This window comes from Syngnathoides biaculeatus, chromosome 2 (assembly GCF_019802595.1).
Source record: "Syngnathoides biaculeatus isolate LvHL_M chromosome 2, ASM1980259v1, whole genome shotgun sequence".
NCBI classification, from domain to species: Eukaryota; Metazoa; Chordata; class Actinopteri; order Syngnathiformes; family Syngnathidae; genus Syngnathoides; species Syngnathoides biaculeatus.
The window spans coordinates 21,990,879-22,012,833 of NC_084641.1; the positions used below are offsets into that span (position 1 = coordinate 21,990,879).

At 41.5% G+C, this 21,955-nt stretch overlaps 1 protein-coding gene across 3 annotated transcripts in view; it reads left to right on the forward strand.

Moving 5' to 3' along the window:
* Positions 1 to 21,955, forward strand: part of vps13d (vacuolar protein sorting 13 homolog D) — a 62,308-nt gene that overhangs the window by 10,898 nt on the left and 29,455 nt on the right. For 2 of the 3 annotated variants that reach the window (XM_061840888.1, XM_061840905.1), the window contains exons 15-35: positions 1,015 to 1,145; positions 1,238 to 1,292; positions 1,511 to 1,693; positions 1,943 to 2,073; positions 2,156 to 2,288; positions 2,400 to 4,652; positions 4,717 to 4,865; positions 7,962 to 9,011; positions 9,433 to 9,523; positions 9,634 to 9,760; positions 9,847 to 10,027; positions 11,812 to 11,994; positions 16,044 to 16,185; positions 16,313 to 16,529; positions 16,993 to 17,164; positions 17,371 to 17,480; positions 18,678 to 18,902; positions 18,993 to 19,288; positions 19,618 to 19,751; positions 20,081 to 20,236; positions 21,710 to 21,872. In XM_061840888.1, the coding sequence (XP_061696872.1) occupies positions 1,015 to 1,145; positions 1,238 to 1,292; positions 1,511 to 1,693; positions 1,943 to 2,073; positions 2,156 to 2,288; positions 2,400 to 4,652; positions 4,717 to 4,865; positions 7,962 to 9,011; positions 9,433 to 9,523; positions 9,634 to 9,760; positions 9,847 to 10,027; positions 11,812 to 11,994; positions 16,044 to 16,185; positions 16,313 to 16,529; positions 16,993 to 17,164; positions 17,371 to 17,480; positions 18,678 to 18,902; positions 18,993 to 19,288; positions 19,618 to 19,751; positions 20,081 to 20,236; positions 21,710 to 21,872 (6,282 nt within the window). The remainder of the gene's footprint in view (positions 1 to 1,014; positions 1,146 to 1,237; positions 1,293 to 1,510; positions 1,694 to 1,942; positions 2,074 to 2,155; positions 2,289 to 2,399; positions 4,653 to 4,716; positions 4,866 to 7,961; positions 9,012 to 9,432; positions 9,524 to 9,633; positions 9,761 to 9,846; positions 10,028 to 11,811; positions 11,995 to 16,043; positions 16,186 to 16,312; positions 16,530 to 16,992; positions 17,165 to 17,370; positions 17,481 to 18,677; positions 18,903 to 18,992; positions 19,289 to 19,617; positions 19,752 to 20,080; positions 20,237 to 21,709; positions 21,873 to 21,955) is intronic. The other variant, XM_061840898.1, reaches the window with a different exon arrangement.

Here is a 21,955-nt window from a genome sequence, read left to right on the forward strand (position 1 = left end):
CACTATACCAATCTTACGCAAACTCAACTTAATGATCCTACTCAGCTACTGTTCTGATTAAAGGTAGCACGTTGGCCTCACAGTTTTGAGGAATGTGGTTCAAATCCGCCCCTGCTTGTGTGGAGTTTGCATGTTCTCACCATGCCTGTGTAGGTTTTCTCTGGGCACTCTGGTTTCCTCCCACATCCCAAACACATGCATTAATCGGAGACTCTAAATTGCCCCTCGGTGTGATTGTGAGTGCGGCTGTTGTCTCTCTTCATGTGCCTTGCGATTGGCTGGCAACCAGTTCAGGGTGTACCCTGCCTCCTGCCCAATGACAGCTGAGATTGCAGCCAAGGACAGAGATATCTTAGATGAAAAATTTCACTCCTCTTGAATAGCCCAGACAGATCTCTGATTTAAACCCAATTGAACATCTCTGGAGAGAGATAAAAATGGCTGCCCACCAATGTTCACCATCCAACCTATTAGAATTGGATAGAATCTGCAATGGAAGGAATAGCATAGGATTCCCAAATCCGAGTGTGAAAAATGTTTTGGATTATTCCCAAAAGATTCATGATTGTGTTACTTCCAAAGGATCCTTCTGCTAAATACTGACCAAAGAGTCTGAATACTTGTCCTTGTGATATTTGTTTTCTTTTTTAATCTGCAAAACTTTCAATAATTCCGTTTTTTCTGTCAATATGGGATTCTGTGTGTACGTTATTGAGGGGAAAAAATGAACAAATGGATTTTGCAAATGGGTGCAATATAACTGAAAATGTTAATGTGTTCTGAATACTTTCTGTGCCCACTGTACTATATGTGCCAAAAAAACCTTCAAAATCTACCTATAAGTGGAAGGGCTGCATAGGATTTTTCTATTGTATTTAATGTTTTAACCAACAAAAGAATGCTGATGATGGTCTGCTTTTGTGGTCCTTCAAATAAAAGCTTTTTTATGCACACCCACACACACAAGTGAATACATTCTTGTACTTGTACTTCTGTGTGTGCTTGTGTCCACAGAAGTGAAAGTGGTTGTGGAGTCTTTGCCTCGCTCAGAGTCTTCTCTACTGTCTGTAAAGTTGGATGGTTTGTTTCTCAGAGACTTGACCACCCATGACACTATCTTCCCTGTACTGGTGTCTCCAAAAACGGTAACCAATAGTTCAAGTAGGAACCTGGGTGTATACAATTTGTCAAATTGTACTGTATAGGTTTTGTGGATTACATGTTTTGTGTCTTGCAGGACAAGGTTGTCATTGCTGTTAATCATACATCCGGGCAGACTAGCAGCATGCCCGGTAAAACTTCATTTTGAAAAATCCAATGCTAGCCTTTCCTTCTTTGAATAACACATTGAAGTAAAGGGACTGCTAAGTACCAGTGTTTGTATTTGTATTTTGACACATTTTGTTTCCTAAGCAATTTTTGGTCACGTTTATAATTTTCTTCTCATTCTATGGAAAAAAGATACAGTTTCAGGTTTTGTTTACTGTTTTGGGCTTTTTTTTCTCATCAGGAAGTTCAAATGCAGAGACCTTTTCATCACCAGTGTTTGAAATGCTTTATGAGCGTAACCCTGTAAGGTCTAAATTTGAAAGAAGACTTGAAGTGAAAACTAGCCCACTGAACATTATCTACAACCCGCAAGCAATCAAGAAAGTGACAGAATTCTTCTACAAAGGACGGGTCCATTCTTCTGGTAAGTCACAACTACATAGTCTGTTCAACATTTTTACTTATACCTTGTGTAAAGGATTTGAGTCTGTATTTCTCCCAGTCTTCCATGTGTATTTTTTTATACTTGCATCACAGGAGATGTTAGTCACTTGGTCATTGAAGGTGATGGGGTTCTCCATAGCTTAAACCATTCTAAAAATGAAAGTGTTATAAAACACAGCATGACTCCATTTTAATCATGATGAGGAATGTGACACATCTTGCTTTATAGGTTTTGGCTATCAGTCCGAGCTAGAGCTGAAAGTGGCAGAGGCTGCTAGGAGAAAGTATGACAAGTTAAAAAGGCAGACAAAAGCAGAAATCCGACAAACTATTGATCAGCTGCTTGTTGGGGAATTTATTGTAAGTCAGTTTCACTGCCAAGTGTTGTGCCTCAAGACAAATCCTATGCATTATTTTAAAGTGTTGTTGTCTTCGTATACAGGAAAACAGTAAGCGTTGGACTATGAAACTGGACATCTGTGCCCCACAGATCATTTTCCCTGATGATTTCCAGTCAGCGGATCCAATGTTAGTTATTGTGGATTTAGGCAGGGTGTTGCTCACTAACTCTCAAGGTAAATTAACCAAATATTCTATGTCACTATTAAATGATTATTACATTTGTCTTATTGTTGTTTTGGTTTACATTTTCTCATAACTTCACATTTGTATATTGTTATTTGAAGATGACTCAAAAGACTGCAAAAGTACACAACCTGAAAGGGAAGACCTAAGTGATGAGGAGTATCAGACACCCTTGGCAACTCCACCAGAGGAGTCGCCACCTGAGCTTGACATGCCCCTGAAAGACTGGTCAAGATGTCCTGAGCTTCCCAGCCTCAGAACACCTGAAAATACAAAGGCCTACAGTAGAAAGCTTTATGAAAGATACTCCTTGTCCTTTAAGGATTTGCAGATAATGGTCGGTCGCTACAAGGACAATTGGAAAAACCTTCAAGAGAGTGAAGTAGGACCGACTCATGTGGTCGAGAAATTTAATGTGTTGCTGCAGCTGGAACAGAGATTGCGCTATACGTCAGATCCCCAGCTCCCAGGGGCTGTGCTGTCAGGAACCCTTCCTGATCTAAAAGTCCATATTAACCTAGAGAAAATGACAGCTTTAAGGAGCTGTCTGGCTAGGCTCAGCAGTCCAGCTGGGAATGGAGACAAAGGCCAGGATAAAGGGTCAAAATCTCCTGACCCTCTTACTCTCCGCCATGAAAAAATCTTTCAAAGAGAGGACAGCTCATGGAAGATCCAAGGTTCAGCTAAGAACTTAACACAAAGTGTCACAACTTTAGAGCAGCACACAAGGGAAGTCTTGGTGGAATCCCGTCTACTGTTGGCTGAATTCAAAATAAACTATATGCAGCTTGGTGTAGAGAGTGATGGCCGGTACATATCTGTTCTCAAGGTATTTGGCACAAATGCCCATTTTGTCAAGCGACCATATGATGCAGAAGTCTCTCTTACTGTTCACGGTCTTCTTCTCGTTGACACCCTCCAAACCTTTGGTTCAGACTTTGACCTTTTAGTGTCATCTCACAAAAATCTCAGTTTTGACATCCCCACTGGCAGTCTTCAAGAGAGCCAGCCATCTTCCCCAATGTCATATGAGAGCAGATCTTCAGAGCAACAAAGTCATCACACTGAGTCATCTTCAGGTTTGCGCACTGATAAACTCACTTCCCTTAGTTCCTGCCTCAAGGATCAAGAAGCCCTAATCAAACTTGAGTACCAGTTTGTGAGCTCAGATTGCCCTTCCATGAACCTGGACAGCTCCCTTCAGGTAATAAGCATGCAAGTCAATAACCTGGATATTATTCTAAACCCTGAAACCATGGTGGAACTGTTGAAATTCATTCAAAAGTCTTTCCCGAAATCAGAAAACAATTGGACATCATCATTGCAGCAACCTACAACACAACTCTATACTGAGGAAGAAGATGGCACTTTTCAGTCAACATATGACCAGAACAAGGAGCTAACTGTAGAAATTCATCGACTTAACCTCCTTCTCCTTCGAACTGTGTCCACGGGCACTGTCTTGGGTGCTGAGAAGAAAGGTTTGAAGATTGCCACTGCCAGCATCACTGGCACCAAGGTTAATGTTTCCATCGGTAGTCGAATGGATATTAATGGGTCACTCGGTGCCATTCACTTGGTAGACTTGACCCAGGAAGGAGGCCGAAGCCAATTTGTAGTCAGCATTGGGAATCCAGAAGACTCTTTAACTGATGAAGTTCTATTTTTACTGACTGACAAAAAGATGTCTCCTTCAGAAGCTTTGAATTTTCGCCTGCTAGAGAATTTCCACGGGGACTGCACTTTACATTTGCATATGGCATCCTTGCATTACAACCACTCAGCCAAGTTCTTGATGGAGCTGAGTCTTTCTGCTAATGAGGTAGAGGATAATTTTCGCTCAATGTTGAAAAGTGCTGCCACCAAAGTGTCAACAGTTCTTGCTACAAAGACAGCAGAGTACAGTGGTATGTTTTCACTCTTTGAGACTCCCTCACGAAGAAGCCGAACTCAGAGTTGGTCTTATCTATTGGAAAATGAAGAGGATATTCACATGGAGGAAACTGAACCTACATTAGACACATTCTTTGTAAAGTTGACTCTAAATATAAATATTGAATCACCAGTAGTGTCCATTCCTCGCAAACCTGGACACCCTGAACTGCTTGTGGGTCACTTGGGTAGTATAACTATTCAGAATTTTATTACTGCCCAACAATCTGAAGGGGAGAGACTGCAGGTGCTTGTCAAGGATATTCGGTTGTACTCCCTAAACACAAGTCATCTGGTTTTGAAGAAAATGCAAAGAGTGGAAAAAAATGGGGGCATTTCACCCTCTCATAACAGAAGCATCAGTTGTGATGAACCCCAGTTCACACGTCATGACTTCTTTGAATACCTCAGTCAAGGAAAAGGTAACAATATTATTACTAAAAAGTCAAAGTACTGTTATCTGACTGAATTTTTTTTCTTTGCCAGCCTTCCATATATTAAAAGAGACAACCATACAGTTTACCGTGGAGAAGGTCCCCATCAATGATGATATATATGCTTTCCTCACCTCCAAAGACCCATGGAAGAGCACAGGGTTGTTGAAAGTCGAAGGAAGATTTGTCACACCTGTTCAGGTATACATTTGATTCAAAGAAAGTTGAATCATAATGAATTGTGTGAAACTAGTATACCTTTGATTTAGACATCTTTAAATACTTCCATTACTCAGTAATCAGTGATCAGTCACAGTCAGTGATGACTCAATGATGACTCATTCTAACAAACGTGTCATTGATGAACCTCATGGATCTTATTTGAGTACAAGTGTTGATTAAACCCCTCATGTAATATTGATGTTTGGATCAAAAGGAATTTATTTGAGAAATTTGTTGAAGCAGGGACCCCTGCTTTGCTGCTCGTTTATTGTGATTTGGCACTTAGCATAATCAAGCTCTTTAGTCTTGTAAAGGGGACCATGTCATTTATTTATATACGTATAAAATTTAGGAGAAAGCGACGACAAATCTTTCATCACTTATCTTAAGGTTGCTGCATTTTATGAAATTAGTGTTCTATATGACGGGCTTACATCAAGTCAACACACACAAAACAGAACCAAGAGTGGAATTTTGTAGAATATATTATGCAATAATAAATTATCTATAGGGAAAACAATGAGGGGTCTTAGTACGAGGAAACACGCGTAATGGAGAAACAAACCTTCCAACTCTACACACGAGACCCTGAAAGAGAGAGCGAGAGAGAGAGGGGGGAGAGAGAGAAATTGCGCTTTTGTGTGAAGCTAGTAATTTCCCTGAAATTAATAAGCACTAATATTGTACTGACATCCTAACCCTGCTTATTGTGCAGTACTCACAATGGTAGATCAGCTGGTCGGTGGAACGGTCTGTTTCAGTCATCTCACATCTCAGGATGCATGTAGACACGTTTGGTAGAAGAAAAGAAATGAACCCTGCTCCATTTAGCGTTGGATATCACGGCTTGATCAACCCAACAGAACCACATCATTTGCAAAAAGCAGAGCTGCAATACTGAGGTCACCAAACTGGACGGCCTCTGTACCTTGGCTGTGCTTAGAGATTCTGTCCATAAAATTTATTAATAGCCTTGACAGAGTACAACTCTCACTTCAAACAAGTCCAACTTACTGCCACCAATGCGGACCAAACTCACACCGGTCGTACAGGGACCGAACACCCCATATCAAGGAGTTTGCTACCCCATACTCCCGAAGGTCCTCCCACAGGACTCCCCGAGGGACACGGTCAAATGTTTTCTCCAAGTCCACAAAACACACGGAGACAGGTTGGGCGAACTCCCATACACCCTCGAAGACCTGCTGAGGGTGAAGAACTGTTCAGGGATTCCTGCCACTACAGGCACCTATCACCTTATGGCCACAGCTCCAGTCGGCTGCCTCAGCAAAGGAGGTATGGAGCATAGTCCACTTGGATTTTATGCCCCCTGTCTTACCCGGAACATGAGCAAGGTTGTGTTGGAGGGGGGAGTTAGAATTTTGACAGCGGAATCTGTCAGCCGTTCACAGCTGATCCTCACAATATATTTGGGCCTGGCACATGGGACCGGCATCTTCCTCCACCATTGGAGCCAACTCACCACCCCGTGGTGATCTGTTGACAGTTCCGCCCCTCTCTTCACCTGAATATTAAAAACATGCGGCCACAAGTCCAATGACTTGAGAACAAAGTCGTTCAAGGAACTGCGACCCTCTAGGTGCCCTGGTGCTCAGTGCACATATGGACAACGTTATGCCGGAACATGGTGTTCATTATGGTTACGTTATCAGTGATGAGTACAGATGTCCAGTAACAGAACACCACCTGGGTTTTGATCAGTGGGTGGGGCGGCAGGGGGGTTTTCCTCAATCACACCCTTGCGGGTCTCACTGTCAATGCCCGCGTGAGCATTGAAGTCCACCACCACAATGATGGAGTCCCCTCTTAACGACTCCAAAAAGGAACTCTGAACTGTTGTTTGGTACATAGGCACAAACAACAGTGAGGACTCGTCTCCCCACCCAAAGGCGAACAAAGGCTCCCCTCTCATACACCGGTTTCATCCCCAATGTACAGGCGCCAAGCCGAGGGGCAATTAGTATACCCACACTTGCTCGGCGTGTCTCACCATGGGCAACACCAGAGTGGAACAGAGTCCAACTCCTTTCAAGAGGACTAGTATCACAGCCCAAGTGGTGTGTGGAGGAAAGTCCGACTATATCTAGTTGGAACCTCTGGACCTCACACACCATCCCGGGCTCCCTCACTGCTACAGAGGTGACATTCCACATTCCTGCAGCCAGTTTATGTAGTTAGGGATCGGATTGCCAAAGTATCCACCTTCGTTCACCGCCCAGCGCACATTGCACACGAACCCTATGGTCCCTCTCACAGGTGGTGATCCCATGGGAAGAGGGACCCACATTACCCTTTTAGGGTGTGCCAGATCAAGCCCCATTAAAGCATGCGCATGCCCGGAGCCATGCTTTATCTGGTCCCTCAATAGGACCCGTTCGCCATGGGTTACCCTGCTCTGGGTGTAAATCCCCAGACAACTTTGCTCCGAGGATCATTGGGACACACAAACCCCTCCATTTCAATAAGATGATGGCTCAAGGAGGGGCCCTCTTTGTTTCCCTACAGATTCCTCTTACATTTAATTAAGTAATCTATAAAATCCCAATTGTGTGTTTTGTGTTTTGAGTTTGAGTTGAAAACTGTTATCTAGAAGTCGTATTTCGTAAACTGTAGCAACTTCTACATTATGAGATTGTTAAAAGGTCTTTGTATCCTCCTAAAGTTTACAAATACAAAAAGTGACATGGTGCCATTTTGAAACGAATTAGTTTGATTTTAACGTTAAATTGTAAATCGGACTGACCTGGAAGTGAACTCAGGCGTTTACCTTTTTTCGTATCTTCCAAATCAATCTTTAGTTAAACCAATATATGCTACATAGACATGGAAAATATTATTTTACATTACTAATTAAAATAATGTGAAAAATAAACGTGTAATATTGTTATTTGAGGAATTTCATTGAGAACCGGTTACCCTGGTCTGTAAAAATGTCAAATCATTGTGAATTCAGCATGGCTATAGATTTAGCATAGAGTTTTTAGATTAAAAAAAAAATGTTATAGAATTTGCTTTGGTTAATATGTCTCAATTAATATTTAACTCTGGTTGTAGGTGTTCCTTTGCAAGGCTGTGTATGAACAGGTCCTCCAGACGCTTGATAATTTATTCCTCATTGAGGAGAAACATGTCACACCCAGTCAACCTCCAACACCCCCACCACCAACTCCTTCTTCCACTAGGCCCCACCGCTTTCCTGACCCCCACGGAGGACTGTTTGCAAAGGATCCTCCCTACCTCAGCTTGTCACACTCATTGCTCTCCTGTCCTTCGCCTCTGCAGTCTCAAAAGCCATTTCCTGATTCCCCTGCATTTACTCAGCTGAAAGTAACTGTTCATGTAGCAGAATTGCAAGTCCAATTGAGTGCTGACCTTACGCAGGGCTCCCAAGGCTTAATCAGTCTACAGTTCCTTGACCTGGAGGGAGACTTCACCAAAGAGCATCCATACGTGTTTGAAGTCCAGTTAATTCTGCGTTCACTGCTCATGGAGGATCTCCTCGAGCAAAATCCTGAACATAAACATCTGATGGTGTCCCGTGGCGCGCCAAAGCCTTCCACTTTCAGTCCAAAAGAATACCTCTCTCATAGCTGTCCATCGGCAACAAATGCCCAATACCCAGAAATGCCTCGCTCTCTGCCGTCCCACATGGAAGAGGCCCAAAATGTCTTCCAACTCTACCAAAGGCATGCCGGTACTCCTTCAGCAAGTCATCACAAAGCTAAGAAGGATCCCGACTGCCCCAGCACTCCACCACCTTCCCCTACTCATCCTGCATCTTCCCCTCAACCGACCTCAGAATTTGATGAGTCCTTAGTTCACATCAACGTGTTGCTGGTGGATCAGAATCACCCAGAGTTCAAAAGCCGTTATGGCAGTGTGGGACGAAGCATTGATATTGACTTCAACTGCCTGGATGTATTGATCACCTTGCAGACCTGGGTGGTCATCCTGGATTTCTTTGGTATTGGCTCCACAGCCAATAATCATGCAATGAAGGTGCCCCCTAGTTCCCCTCAGTGTGTGCCAGGACATCATCTTTATGAGCCAGACCTCTCTGAGGAAGACTCAAACGAGGTTGTCAACACAAAATTGGATCTCAAGGTAAGTCAGTGGAAGTCATCTGCATAGTCTGCAAGTCAAAAGGGAGCACTAGAGTGACATACTGTAAATATTGTAGATCAGGTTAATACCCCAATCTTAAGGGCCAAATATTACAAGTAGGTGGTGCTTGCTAATGCAGTCAAATTCTCTCATTTGGGAAAAAAAATCTTGTGTAACCTAACTGTCATAACTTTTCTCCCAAGAATTTCAAGATACTTCTTCAAATTTTCTCGTAGCTGATTTTTATTAGTCATGTTGATTTTTGGCATTTGTTCATGCATTTAAAATATAAGTAAATGGGCACAATTTTTGTTTTTGATTTTTATTTGACCTATCTGTAAGGATTCTGTGAGTAAGTACAGGCCTGGACACCCAACTCACATAAGAATAATGTTTTTGTATTTTGTATTTTAATTTGTAGGTTCATTCCTTGTCTCTTGTATTGAACAAAGAAGGCAATGAGCTTGCCAGAGCCACTGTGATAAAATTATCTGCGCACCTGGAAATGTTTGGTATGAAAATCCTATTGAAATTGATGCCTGATATGACCACTTATTTAATGAAACACCCACAAAGCTGCTGTAATATTATTAACCTAAATGTTTAATTTCAAAAATTTTAGATAGCAACCTAGTCTTGACTGGGAGTCTGGGAAGTTTGTCCCTCAGTGATCTGACCCCATATGGCGAGCTCTACAGGGAACGTTTCACAACACGTGGAGGGGAGGCTCTAATATTCAACATCCACAGGTACAGACCACAGAAATACAATTTGGACAATCCTTTCATACCTGCTAGCATTTTAAACATTTGGTTACCATTATATTCTGTTTCAGATATGGTGTGTCGGATCCTTACCTGGAGCGTGAATATGACATCAAGGTTTCTCTGCTGATGGCCTCAGTGCAATATGTCCACACTCAACGCTTCCAGGCCGAGGTCGTGGCCTTCATCCAACACTTCACACAGTTACAGGATGTGCTTGGCAGGCAAAGGGCCGCGATGGAGGGCCAAGCTGTAAGTAACACCCGACTCCGTGCTGGGAGATGCACTATTGGCAGAAATATTTTACTTGACTCACATATGATTTTAAATGATATCCTATTCTCAATACATGTGTTGTTATGTGAAGCTGGGATACACTTTGCAGCGATTACAGCTTCACCTCTTGTGGGAAGGCTTCAAAAAGGTTTTAGAGTGAGTTTGTCCACTTTTTGCCCATTCTTCCAGTATCATATTTGTGAGGTGTCAGTGATGTTGGACATGAAGGCCTGGCTCACTGTGCACTCGAAATTAAACCAAAGGTATTCATTCTGTCAGGTGGACGCAGGACTCTGCGCAAGCCAATCAAGTTCATCCATGCCAAATGCTCTCATCCATGTCTTCATTGACCTTGCTTTGCACACTGGTGCACAGATATGTTGGAATAGGAAGGGTTGATCCGCAAACTGTTTGACTGTCCAATTTTTTTAGTATGCTGGACCTTTCGAGTTCCTTTCACTGGAGCTCAGAGGCTAATATTTTGGACATTTCCAAGTTTGTGGAAATAGTTTTGGGATGACAGTTTCCTGTTCTAACATGACTGTGTATCGGTAGACAAATCAGGGTTCATAAATACATGGATGAAAAGGTTTGATGTGGATGAACTTGACTGGCCTGCACAATCCTGACCTCAACCCTATAAGAACACACATAGCAGAATTAAAGCAGAAACTGAGGAAAGCCTTCTCATCCAACATCACTGCGTAACCTCACAAAAAGAAGAGTTGAAGCTCTTACAACTGCAGCGGCTGGAACAATGTCCTTTAATCCCTAAGAATGGGATGTCCCTTGAATTTATCTCACTTAAGGCAGATGAATGAATACTTTTGACAATATCGTGTGTGTATACAGTACATATAGTGGGTACGGAAAGTATTCAGACCCAATTCAATCTTTCACTTATTTTTCAGCTCTTTGCAAAAATCATTTAGGTTCATTTTTCAACTCATTAATGAACACACAGCACCCCCATATTGATGGAAAAAAAGTGACATTTTTGCAGATTTACTAAAAAAGAAAAACTGAATTAACACACAGCCAGAAGTATTCTGACCCTTTACTCTCACATATATTTAAGTTGGGCGCTGTCCATTTCTTCTGATCATCCTTGGGATGGTTCTACACCTTGAATGGAGTCCATCTGTGTTTGATTATACTAATTTGACTTGATTAGGAAAGTCATACCCCGGTCTATATAAAACCTTACAACTTACTGTGCATGTCAGAGCAAATCAGAATCAGCTTTAATGGTCGAGTATGGAACCACACACAAGGAATTTGTCTCCCGCAGTCGGTGCCGCCTTGGTATGACATTCATGTTGAATGAGAATCATGTGGTCAAAAGAACTGCCTGAAGAGCTCAGAGACAAATTTGGGGCAAGGCACAGATCTGGCCTAGGTTATAAAAAAAAAACAAATTCTGCTGAACTTAAGATTCCCAAGAGAACAGTGGCATCTATAATCCTTCAGTGGAAGGCATTTTGGATGACCAGAACCCTTCCTGAAGCCTAAACCATGCAAGGATGGGGAGAGTTTGATAACTTCAAGTTAAAACCCAAATCTTTTGACTGTGTTGGCAGGCATATTCATTTGGACCTATATACACACACATCAATATCAATAATAAATCACTTTTGGCACAGATTTCTCTTTAAGAAAACCATCCCTGTGGAAGAAGTATTTGATACCTGTGAGTTGAGAGAAAAAATAGGGAAAACCCTCACCTTTCTGCCTTTTCTATATGATGTATATTTTTGCAGATACGGGACTGTCCTCAACGGGCATCCAGGGTTCTGCTAGATATCGAAGCTGGCGCCCCGGTCATAATCATCCCAGAAAGCTCGAGTTCAACAAGGGTCATTGTAGCAAATCTTGGCCAGCTGAGGCTGATGAACTGCTTCTTACCTGCTGGGGCCTATGGCACTTTCTCCTCTCGAGACAAGGTAGAGAAAATGACCATGGCACATGCCTTTTTCCCTTCTCTGGTGAGTCATAGTCCTCAATCGTTGATCCAAGCATTCAACTCTAATTCTAACTCCACACTGATCCTTACCATTTTGCGGTTTCAATGATGGACTCACCAATATGAAAATGAAACAAACCAAGTATTTTCCATAAATAAGTAATAATTAACTAATTCAATATTAAATTATAGATACATTTGTCCCAATAAATTAGAGCCAAGGACCAGTGGGCCGTTGATTCAAATTTCACTTACTTATACTTTGGTATTGATACAGGTTGCTGGGGCAGTGATGTTTCACTTTCTGATTACAGTACTGCTTGTGTTCCTTTGAGCAAACCTTCTAACTGATTTGTTATTTTTGTCCAACTTGCTCGCGCTTACAGTTTTCTTTTGGTGGATCCTTTTTTTGCACGTGTGTTTTTCAGGCTTGTGTGTATAACATGAATGCATACTGTCCACCTTGGAAAAAAACTGTTTTGAGAAAAAATGACTGATACAAGGGCCGTGAAATGTATTTACCCCCCTCCTGATTTTATTTGTTTTTGCAACTCTATCTCACACAGGTTACAAATCATCAAACCAATTTTAGGATCTCTCAGAGAAAACCCAAGGAAATACAAAATGCAGTTTTCAAATGACAATCCAAATCCACAGAAAATATTCAAAACCTTTCTGACCCTTTGTAAGTAATTGCCCCTTTCTTAAATCACAAGGACACTTTGACCAACCGCAAATTTGGGAAAGTTGATTTCAATTTCACAAGCCACACCCAAACCTGTGCACCACTATACTTGTTGAATCAAGAAATCATTTAATTAGAATCTGTCAAAGAACATCAACTAGGCTACAAGATCTCAAGAATGCATCACGACACGATGCAAAGAACCTCGAACACCATATTAGAGCTGCAGGCCTCACTGGCCTCAGTTAAGGTCAGTATTCATGACTATCATAAGAAAGACACTGGCCAAAAATGGCATCCTTAGGAGGGTTCCCAGGTGAGAACCCCTGCTGGAGGCAAAGAATACAAAGGCTTGTGTCTCATTTGCCAAAAAACATTATGATGATCGACAAGACTTTTGGAGAAACATTCTTTGGACTGACGAGTCAGAAATTTTACTTTTTCGAAGGTGTGTGGCCTGTTACATCTGATTAAAAATGGTATAGCATTTCATCAAAAGGACATTATGCCATCAGTGAAGAATAGTGGTGGCAGTGTGATGGTCTGGTGCTGCTTTGCGGCCTCAGAACCAGGACAACTTGCTGTGATTGATGGAACTATGAATTCTTCTGTGCATCAGAATATCCTGAATCAGAACATCCGGCCATCAATTCATCCCCTCAAATGATCATTTGATCATTGAGCTGGACAATGATCCGAAATAGACTAGCAAGTCCCCCTCTGAATGTTAAAAAAAAAAAAAAAAAAAAAAAAAAAAAAGAAAGAAAGAAAGGTTTTAGTGTGGCTGAGTCAAAGTCCAGATTTAAATCCAATTCAGATACTGTGGACCTTAAATGAACACTACATGCTAAAAAAAAAAAAACCCTCCAATATGGCGAAGTTGATACAATTCTACAAAGAATGGTGGAAAAAATTCGTCCACAGCGATGTGAAAGACTCATCACCAATTATCACAAACATTTGATTTCAGTTATTGCTGCCAAGGACGACACAATCTGTTATTAAGTTCAAGTGGCAATTACTTTTTCACAGCAGATTAGTAAGGTTTTTTTTTTTTCGTTGTTTTTTTTTTGTACCTAAATAAATTGAATTATTTGTAAACTTCATTTTGTATTTCCTTGTGTTGTCTCTGAGTGATATTAACATTCTTTGCTGATTTAAAACCTTTGTGTGATGGACATGCAAAATAAAAAACAGAATTCAGGAAGGGGCCGAGTACTTTTCATGACACTGTAAGTACAAGAAATCTCCTTTAAACCATGTTTTCCAGATGAATTGGGACTGTATCATAGAGTAGAATCCAGAATAGAGGGTATTTCACATTGTGGATTTTGCAGTTCAAATTTTTTTGGTGCAGTTTTTCAAGATGCTGTGTGACATTGTTTGATATTTTAGATAATGTGCACCAAACTCGTGTGAAAAGACATTGCCATTAACTTTGGAACCTTGTTCTACAGCCACTTATAGAACACTGTGGGCAGTTTGGGGGGAGAAAGTGACGACTATACAAGGCAATAGCAAATATTTTACTGACAGTAATGATTAATCCATGAAGTAATTTTGGCCGTTGCTTTCGGTAGGATCAGACACTTACATTCCAGGTACTAAAAGGTATTGTATCCATTACTGTATAGTGGCAGCTGGGTTTCAAGCATGCAAAGCCGATAAGATATGAGTGGTAAACCATTCATCCATCTTCTACTGCTTTTCCCGGGTCTGGTCGCAGGAGCAGTCGCTTTCGTTGGGATGCCCAGTCTTCCCTTTCCTCAGCCACTTCATCCAGCCCTTCCTGGATAATCCCGAGGCATTCCTAGCCCAGCCGAGATAACGTAGTCTCTCCAGCGTGTCCTTGGTCGTCTTCGGGGTCTTTTTCCGGTGGGACGTGGCCAGAACACCTCACCAAGGGAGGTGTCCGGGAGGCATCAGAATCAGATGCCCCAGCCATCTCATCTGGCTTCTTTCAAAGCAGAGGAGCAGCGGCTCGACACGGAGCCCCTCCCGGATGCCCAAGTTTCTCACCCTATTTCTAAGGGAGAGCCTGGACATCCTGCAGCGGAAACTCAGTTAGGCTGCTTGTATCCAGGATCATGTTCTTTCAGTCATGATCCACAGCTTGTTACCACAGCTAGTGAGGGTAGAAAAGTAGATCGACCACCAAATAGAGAGTTCCGCCTTTCGATTTAGCTCCTCCTTTATTACAACAGACCGATGCAAAGTCTGAATCACTGCAGACGCTGCACCAATCCGCCTTTCAATCTCCCGCTCCACTCTTCCCTCACTCGTGAACAAGACCCCCAAGATGCTTAAACTCCTCCACTTGGCGTATCCCGCCTGTCAACCCCGACCCGGAGAGGGCAAACCACCCTTTTCCGACTGAGGACCATAGGCACAGATTTGGAGGTGCTGATTCCCATCCCAGTCACTTCACTCTCTGCTCCGAACCACTCCAGCGAGCGTCAGAGATCACGGCTTGATGAAGCTAACAGAACCGCATCATCTGCAAAGAACAGAGGTTCAATGCTGAAGTTACCAAACCCGACCCCCTCGACGCCTTGGCTCCGCCTAGAGATTCTGTCCATAAAAGTTATGAACAAAATTGGTGACAAAGGGCAGACTTTGCGGAATCCAACTCTCACTGGAAACGAGTCCGACTTGCACGACTACTCTGGTCGTACAGGGACCCAACAACCCATATCAGGGGATTCGGTACCCCATATGCCTTCTCCAAGTCCACAAAACACATGTACCCTGGTTGGGCAAACTCCCATGCACCCTCGAGGATCCTGCCGATGGTGTAGAGCAGGTCCACCGTTCCACGGTAGGACGAAAACCACACTACTCCTCCTGAATCTGAGATTCAACTTCCCCAAGGACCCTCCTCTCCAGCACCCCCAAATATACCAGGGAGGCTGAGGAGTGCGATCCCCCTGAAGTTGGAATACACCCTAAGGGTGGTAAACCACTTCCAGTATATGTCATAGCTGCCTCATTGTTTTCTTTTCTTTTTATTTTATTTTATGTGTTTATATTATCCTCCATGAAGAGTAAAACCCCACTTTAAGTGACGGAACACGATCGAACGTTCCACTGTCACCAACCTTCATCTGCTTTTTTTTGATACCCTTTTAGCTACATTACTCAAAGCCCAGACAACAGCATACAACAGTACAACACGCAAAATCTCTTGCAAAATTTTCGTTTGGTTTATTTTTAAAAATTATGCAGTTGAGGTAAATTTCACTCGCGTTGTCTTCAGGATTTTATCTGCTTTCCTTGTGATAGGAACAACCACATTGCCTTGTTTTCACAATAAATCACTGTTGTACTGTTGTTTTGTCTTAAAGAAGGAGCCCACACAAAATGCTGCAGCATGGTCAGATGAGCAAAGATCGCATAAAGCTTCCCCCAGTAACGCCACTGCTTGGTCCGATGGCAGCACATTCCCTGAAAGAGCTCAAGAAATGTCTGGTAGCCCGATTGCCTCAGGTAAGTTTCACTAGGATGCCTAATTTGAGGGGAAAAAACACTTTTATCACCTGGGTTTTGGGGTGATTGCCTTTCTCGGGTCTTTACTGTAAAAACTACAAAATGTGCAATTGTTTATTGCCTTCAGAAGCCCATGTGTGTCTTTTGGATTGCATCACTCTGGACCTTCATCAAATGGATATATTTGCTGCGGAGCGTCTGCCCTGCCAACCGAGTGACAGAGGCTGTACCACCTTTGAAATCTCCGATGTTATTTTCCCATCTTACTTTGTCCGTCGGATTGGAGGAAACCTGCTGAAAGAATGCTGCCGCCTGGAGCTTAAAGTGGAGCGTAACCTGGATAGGTGATTCCTTCAAAAAAAAATTTCTAATAAAACTCTAACTGTGATTCTTGTACATTGGTAACAATTCTGATATTTTGTAGTGTTTGAGAATTTAATACATTGTTTTAAGGTTGATTAGTATTGGTATTGTTATCATGGATTGAAATGTTCCACTACGGTATATTTTTATGACTTGAATCATCCTGTTTTTATTATTATCACGTACATCTTTAGCTGAACATCTGAAATTACAAAGCTATATTTTGATTTAGTTTTTAGTGTCATGCTGAAATAGGTTATTGAAGCTCCAATGCTGGAGCGATATGTTTTGGCGTGATAATATTCTATGGTTGCATAGCTTTGCTTGTTCACATCCATGAAAATGTTGCCACTAGTTTGTTTACCAAAGCAATGTGAAAAAGTTTGAACACTGAACAAAAACGACTCTTTTTCTACATGTGTTTGGATTTCTTGATATTTTCAGTGAGCTGAGCCATGCAGTTCCTGATATGACTATCTATGGTAGCCTGTCATCGATACACTGCTCTCTAGATCCAGAACACTACCAGCTGATTCGAGGGCTGCTGGAAAACAATCTCGGAGAGCCTGTTGAAGAATTTTTGCGTCCCTTCAACCTCCAGGACCCCAGTACCTATGTAAGACACTTAACACACACACACAGTCAAGAAATGTTATATACAGGAAAAAAAATAACAATAAATCTCATGACATAGTTGCCGTGTACTGTCACGTAAACATGTTTGTGCTTTAAAAATTTGTTGCATAATGTGAAGTGACAGCAGCAAAGAGATGGGTAAGAGATGGGGTGGGAGGAATAATCATAGATTGCATTTCTCCTCAGACGGTGTTAAGTGGAGATGTCTTCACCAACTTGTCAATCCTGGTGGATTTGATGGATGTCAGTTTGGAGCTCATGGACTGCAGTAAATCACACAAACGCTCACTAGCAAGGTTACTCTTTACAGTTCTGTTATTGTTTTGGATACCTTCCTTTTCAGATGTGCCCGATTGTTAATTGCATTACTTTTTTAATATTATATATAGTTCGCCACGCACAAAATACATACTTGTGCTTGGTCAACATTTTTATCAATAACTATCAATGGTTATCATTAGCAAACAGATCCTAAGTAATTGCACAATAACTGTACCTCTCCATATTTATCGCTCATGATTCAGTTGTCCTAATACTATTAAGCCCATGGATGAAAAGGGTTGTAATTCGTAAACGTTGTTTTGGGGTCACAGTTTGATTTATGTTGGGTACAACAGGAAAAAGCAGCAAAAAGTACCAAATGCCTCATTCTAGGTTTCTTTTCATTAATTTGAAGTAGACGGCGGTGTAACTGGTTGTTGAAGAACATTTTGAACTACCTTCGATAACTTGTTTTAAAATGGAGAGTCTTTATGTGCCACTTATGCTTAATTCTATTTTAATTGATTTTGTTGTTATTTAACCTGTATTTAACCAGGTAAGGTAACTGCGAACAGATTTACAATGCCAATAGCACGGCAAAACAAGGTACAAATGAATTATAAAAACAAATGTATACACACACACACACACTTATATATGTACAGCAATGTGATAGTGTTACTTACATAAAACAATACATTCTTTACATCATAGGATATGATGAATAAAATATTCTAACAGACTAATCATGTGCAGCGATCATGTACAATATTTCCGCTTTCTCAAGCACTGATTGTGAGGTGACTCTAGTGAGTTCAGCTTCTTAAAAATGGGGCAGACTACTACAGTCACCTCCGGTTGAGAAAACCCTTTTGTCGGGGGACTGAAATGTCAGGTATAGCCAGGTAAAATCTGGTAACATTTCTAAACTTCAAGATGAAATGTTTTTCCCCTTGTTTTACTCTGCTATGTGCAACCATGTTAACATTGCTGAAAATAATCTGTTCACAATTGCTATTCCTTGATAAATAAAGGTAAAAGAAATAAATAAGGTAAAATGCCAATATGGCTTAATTTGCAAAATGGACTATCGAGCTATCCACCAGCAAGAGATCTGAAATAGAGTGAAATGCAATGCATTATGGCTGTAAACATACCAGCATTATTTTTTTTAAACATACCAGAATTTTTTTTTAAAGGCTGTTTTTGGTCACCTGTGTTTGTTGCCTCAGGTTTAACTTCATGAAATCCAAGCTGCTCTTTGAGAGTTTCTCCAATGGATCTAAATCAGTCAATTTAGTATCTCACTCGCTGCTTGCATATGACACTCGTTGCACTGGGCATTACCAGAGCACTGGTGCACCTGACAGGACCAGGCATAATGTATTCGACTGCATTCTCCAACCTTCTAAAACGGGCGCAAACCAGGCTTCTCTGCAACTGGAACTGCATTACAGGTACACAACATGGAAGGAATTTTCTCCAAAATAAATCAGAACTGAAGGCACTTTTTGTCGTTATAATATCTGTTTTCCAACTTCATACAGATCAACACGAGACTCGTCCTGTTTCACAGTGGTCCTGAACAATCTAAGGGTCTTTCTCATTTTTGACTGGCTCTGGCTCGTGCAGGAATTCCTGTGGTTGCCAGCAAAAAAGATGCCAAGAAGTGCAGAGAATCTCGAGTGTCAGAGTAACGTCGGCACTGACTTTGAAGCAAATAGTAATTCCATCACCACTGGGGCAGTCATACCAAAGAGGGTCAAGAGTGGTGTGGTCACCAAGAGGTCCACGGTGCCCGTTACCCATAATCGTTCCTTAGAGGTGAAGGTCAATGTTACAGGTCAGTTATTAGTCTCTAATAAAATAACACCAGTTCACAATTTGACCTGTTGTTGAAAAATTGGTGAGGGAAACCTAGGCTTATAAACACACTATATTACATAAACGTTACATTTATGACATTTTGTCAAGTGTTTGAAAAAGATTAATCCAATTTGAAAGGCAAGGATGAAAGATACACCCTAAAATTACATTTCAGCATAATAATAAAAAAAATCATAATCCCAGTGATTTCAACTTATTGTCTGACAGAGTCCAAAATTGTATTCAAATTCTTGTGAAATTTTCAATGATTTTGATGGAATGATAAAAAAGTTTTTCTGTCTTCAGGCACTGAATTTGTTATTGTAGAGGACTCAAGCTGTCTGGATACCAATGCCATCATTCTTAAAGGCACCACTGTTCTCACGTACAAACCCCGTCTGTTGGACAGACCCTTTTCTGGAAATCTTGCAGGCATAGAGGTAATCCCTTAACATAGTTATCATCTGTTAAAGCAGTCGAAAGACGTCTACAACAGTACTCCACAATGCCTAAATACTGTTGTGGTACATGCATTTGTATAGTCCTGGATTTTGCAAATAATGTTAGTGATACAACTATTTTCCGATTAAACAAAATGTGTTGTACTACAGTAGATATCCTGCTGTTCAGCCTCTTGAGTTTCACGCTCGGGAAGGTCGATACACAATGTCTAAAGTACACCCATTGGAAGAGTGGAAACATTTTTCTGTATTCATACATCGTTCTTTGCTTATTACTCTTATTCTGTGCTATTTTTTCCCTCTTTCAGGTCTTCTCGTGTCGTCTTGGCAGTGAACAGGAGACGGCACTGTCCATCGTTGATCCAGTCAACATTCAGGTGGAGCTGTGTGGGAGCCCCACTTACCAAAGCAGCTCCGGTCTACTCGATGCCTTCAGTGTGGCGGACATCCCTCCGCTCCTGGAGGTGAGGAATAAACTGTCGACAAAAAATTTGTAAGATTTCCAGATTTGGATGTAAAAAAATTGAATGTGTAAAAATCCTCATTTAGAAGCTGCATTTTACATTGTAAGATGTGGAAAAAAAAAGGTCTGAGGGTCCAAAATGTGTGTGATAAATATGCAGGGATGAAAATATGAAATAAAAAAGGGGCAAATACTTTTTCTGTCTATATTACAGTGGTACCTCAATTTATGAAATTAATCCATTCTGGAAGTCATTTTGTAGCGTGATTTTTCTTTTTTTTTTTTTTTTTATATTCACGCATATTCACAGATTTCGCTCTCCCAAGTTTTTTTTTTTTTTTTTTATTTATGTATCGTATTTTCACAATGGCAGAGGTCTTAAATCCTCTTCTAACTAGACAAGACGCCACATTAGACATGGCCCCTCACAATGTGGTGAACCTTTTGTGCACACTGTCTTCCAACATTTGCAAATGTTGTTCTGTGACTTGTCCAATAAAGTCCGATTAAACACACTGGTTACACTGTTAGCCTGCATGCTAACACATCTTTTAGCATCTATGTAAGATCCTATATGTTGGCGTTCACATGGCAGTGAGGAACAATTGCATTTCACATCTGTAAGCCGAAGACTCTTACATTGCCCCACGTACTGCCCGTGTCGGCAGGTCATTACTGACAATATTGTACGCACACACACGGTGTCACTTCAAACAAAAATTATCACACAACAGGAAACTGAATAGCATAACTAGCAAATAATAAAACAAATAAAAGAATAGTTCAATAAATAATTGGCACAGAACATAAACTTTAAATTCTAAGGAGGCCCTAAGGTTTGCAATGCATGCTGGGAACGCCACCTGCTATGGGAGACGAACAACAGAGATTTTCGGAATTTTCCAACCCCCCTTCTGACACGGAAGCGCTTTTCAAAGAAGAGAACATCTCATAATCGAATGACGTGACCGGGGCCATATTACCCTATCGTTTCGAGCCATATTAAGATGATGTGCGTGCGGATCACTTCTAACGAACAACAGACTCCCCGACAGTATGTATGACAGCATGTAGCGTACACAGAAGTACCCACGTCGGGCGAAGTAACTACTTCAGGGGTGCCCAGACACCGGTGGCCGGTAGGGGGGGAGCTCCTTTCTCCTCACGCACGCGGCCAAACCACCTCCCCGCCCAATCCACCTCTGGGGCGGCGATGAACAACGCTGGCCCGCCCACACCGACACAGTTAGCACCCCTGACTTACGTACTTTATTAAGTTACTATGACACGGATCTTTTGTTATGTTCTGAGAGGATTACGTCGTTCCCCCGATTATTATTTTTTTTCCTAAAAATCATGCTTTACGTGTCGATGGCACTTGAAGTGAAAACCCTTTAACAGAAGGTATTGACTTGGTTCTATTGACTATTATTGAGCTGTTGATTGATTAGATTTTTTGCTAATCTTCTTGCAGATCCAATTTCCTGTTCTGGACATCCGGCTATCTTATAATGATATTCAGCTCTTTTTGGCCATTGCCAGATCCATCCCTACTGAAAATTCACCACCAGTCTCTGACACTGTACCTCTTGATACACCCAAAGACTCTTACAAGATGAAAAATCTTGCCCATATAGGTATGCAAACGATACATATTTTGCTATATAAGGATATATAACGTTTCGGTCCACATTTTCTAAACTGCGACAATAATATTTCC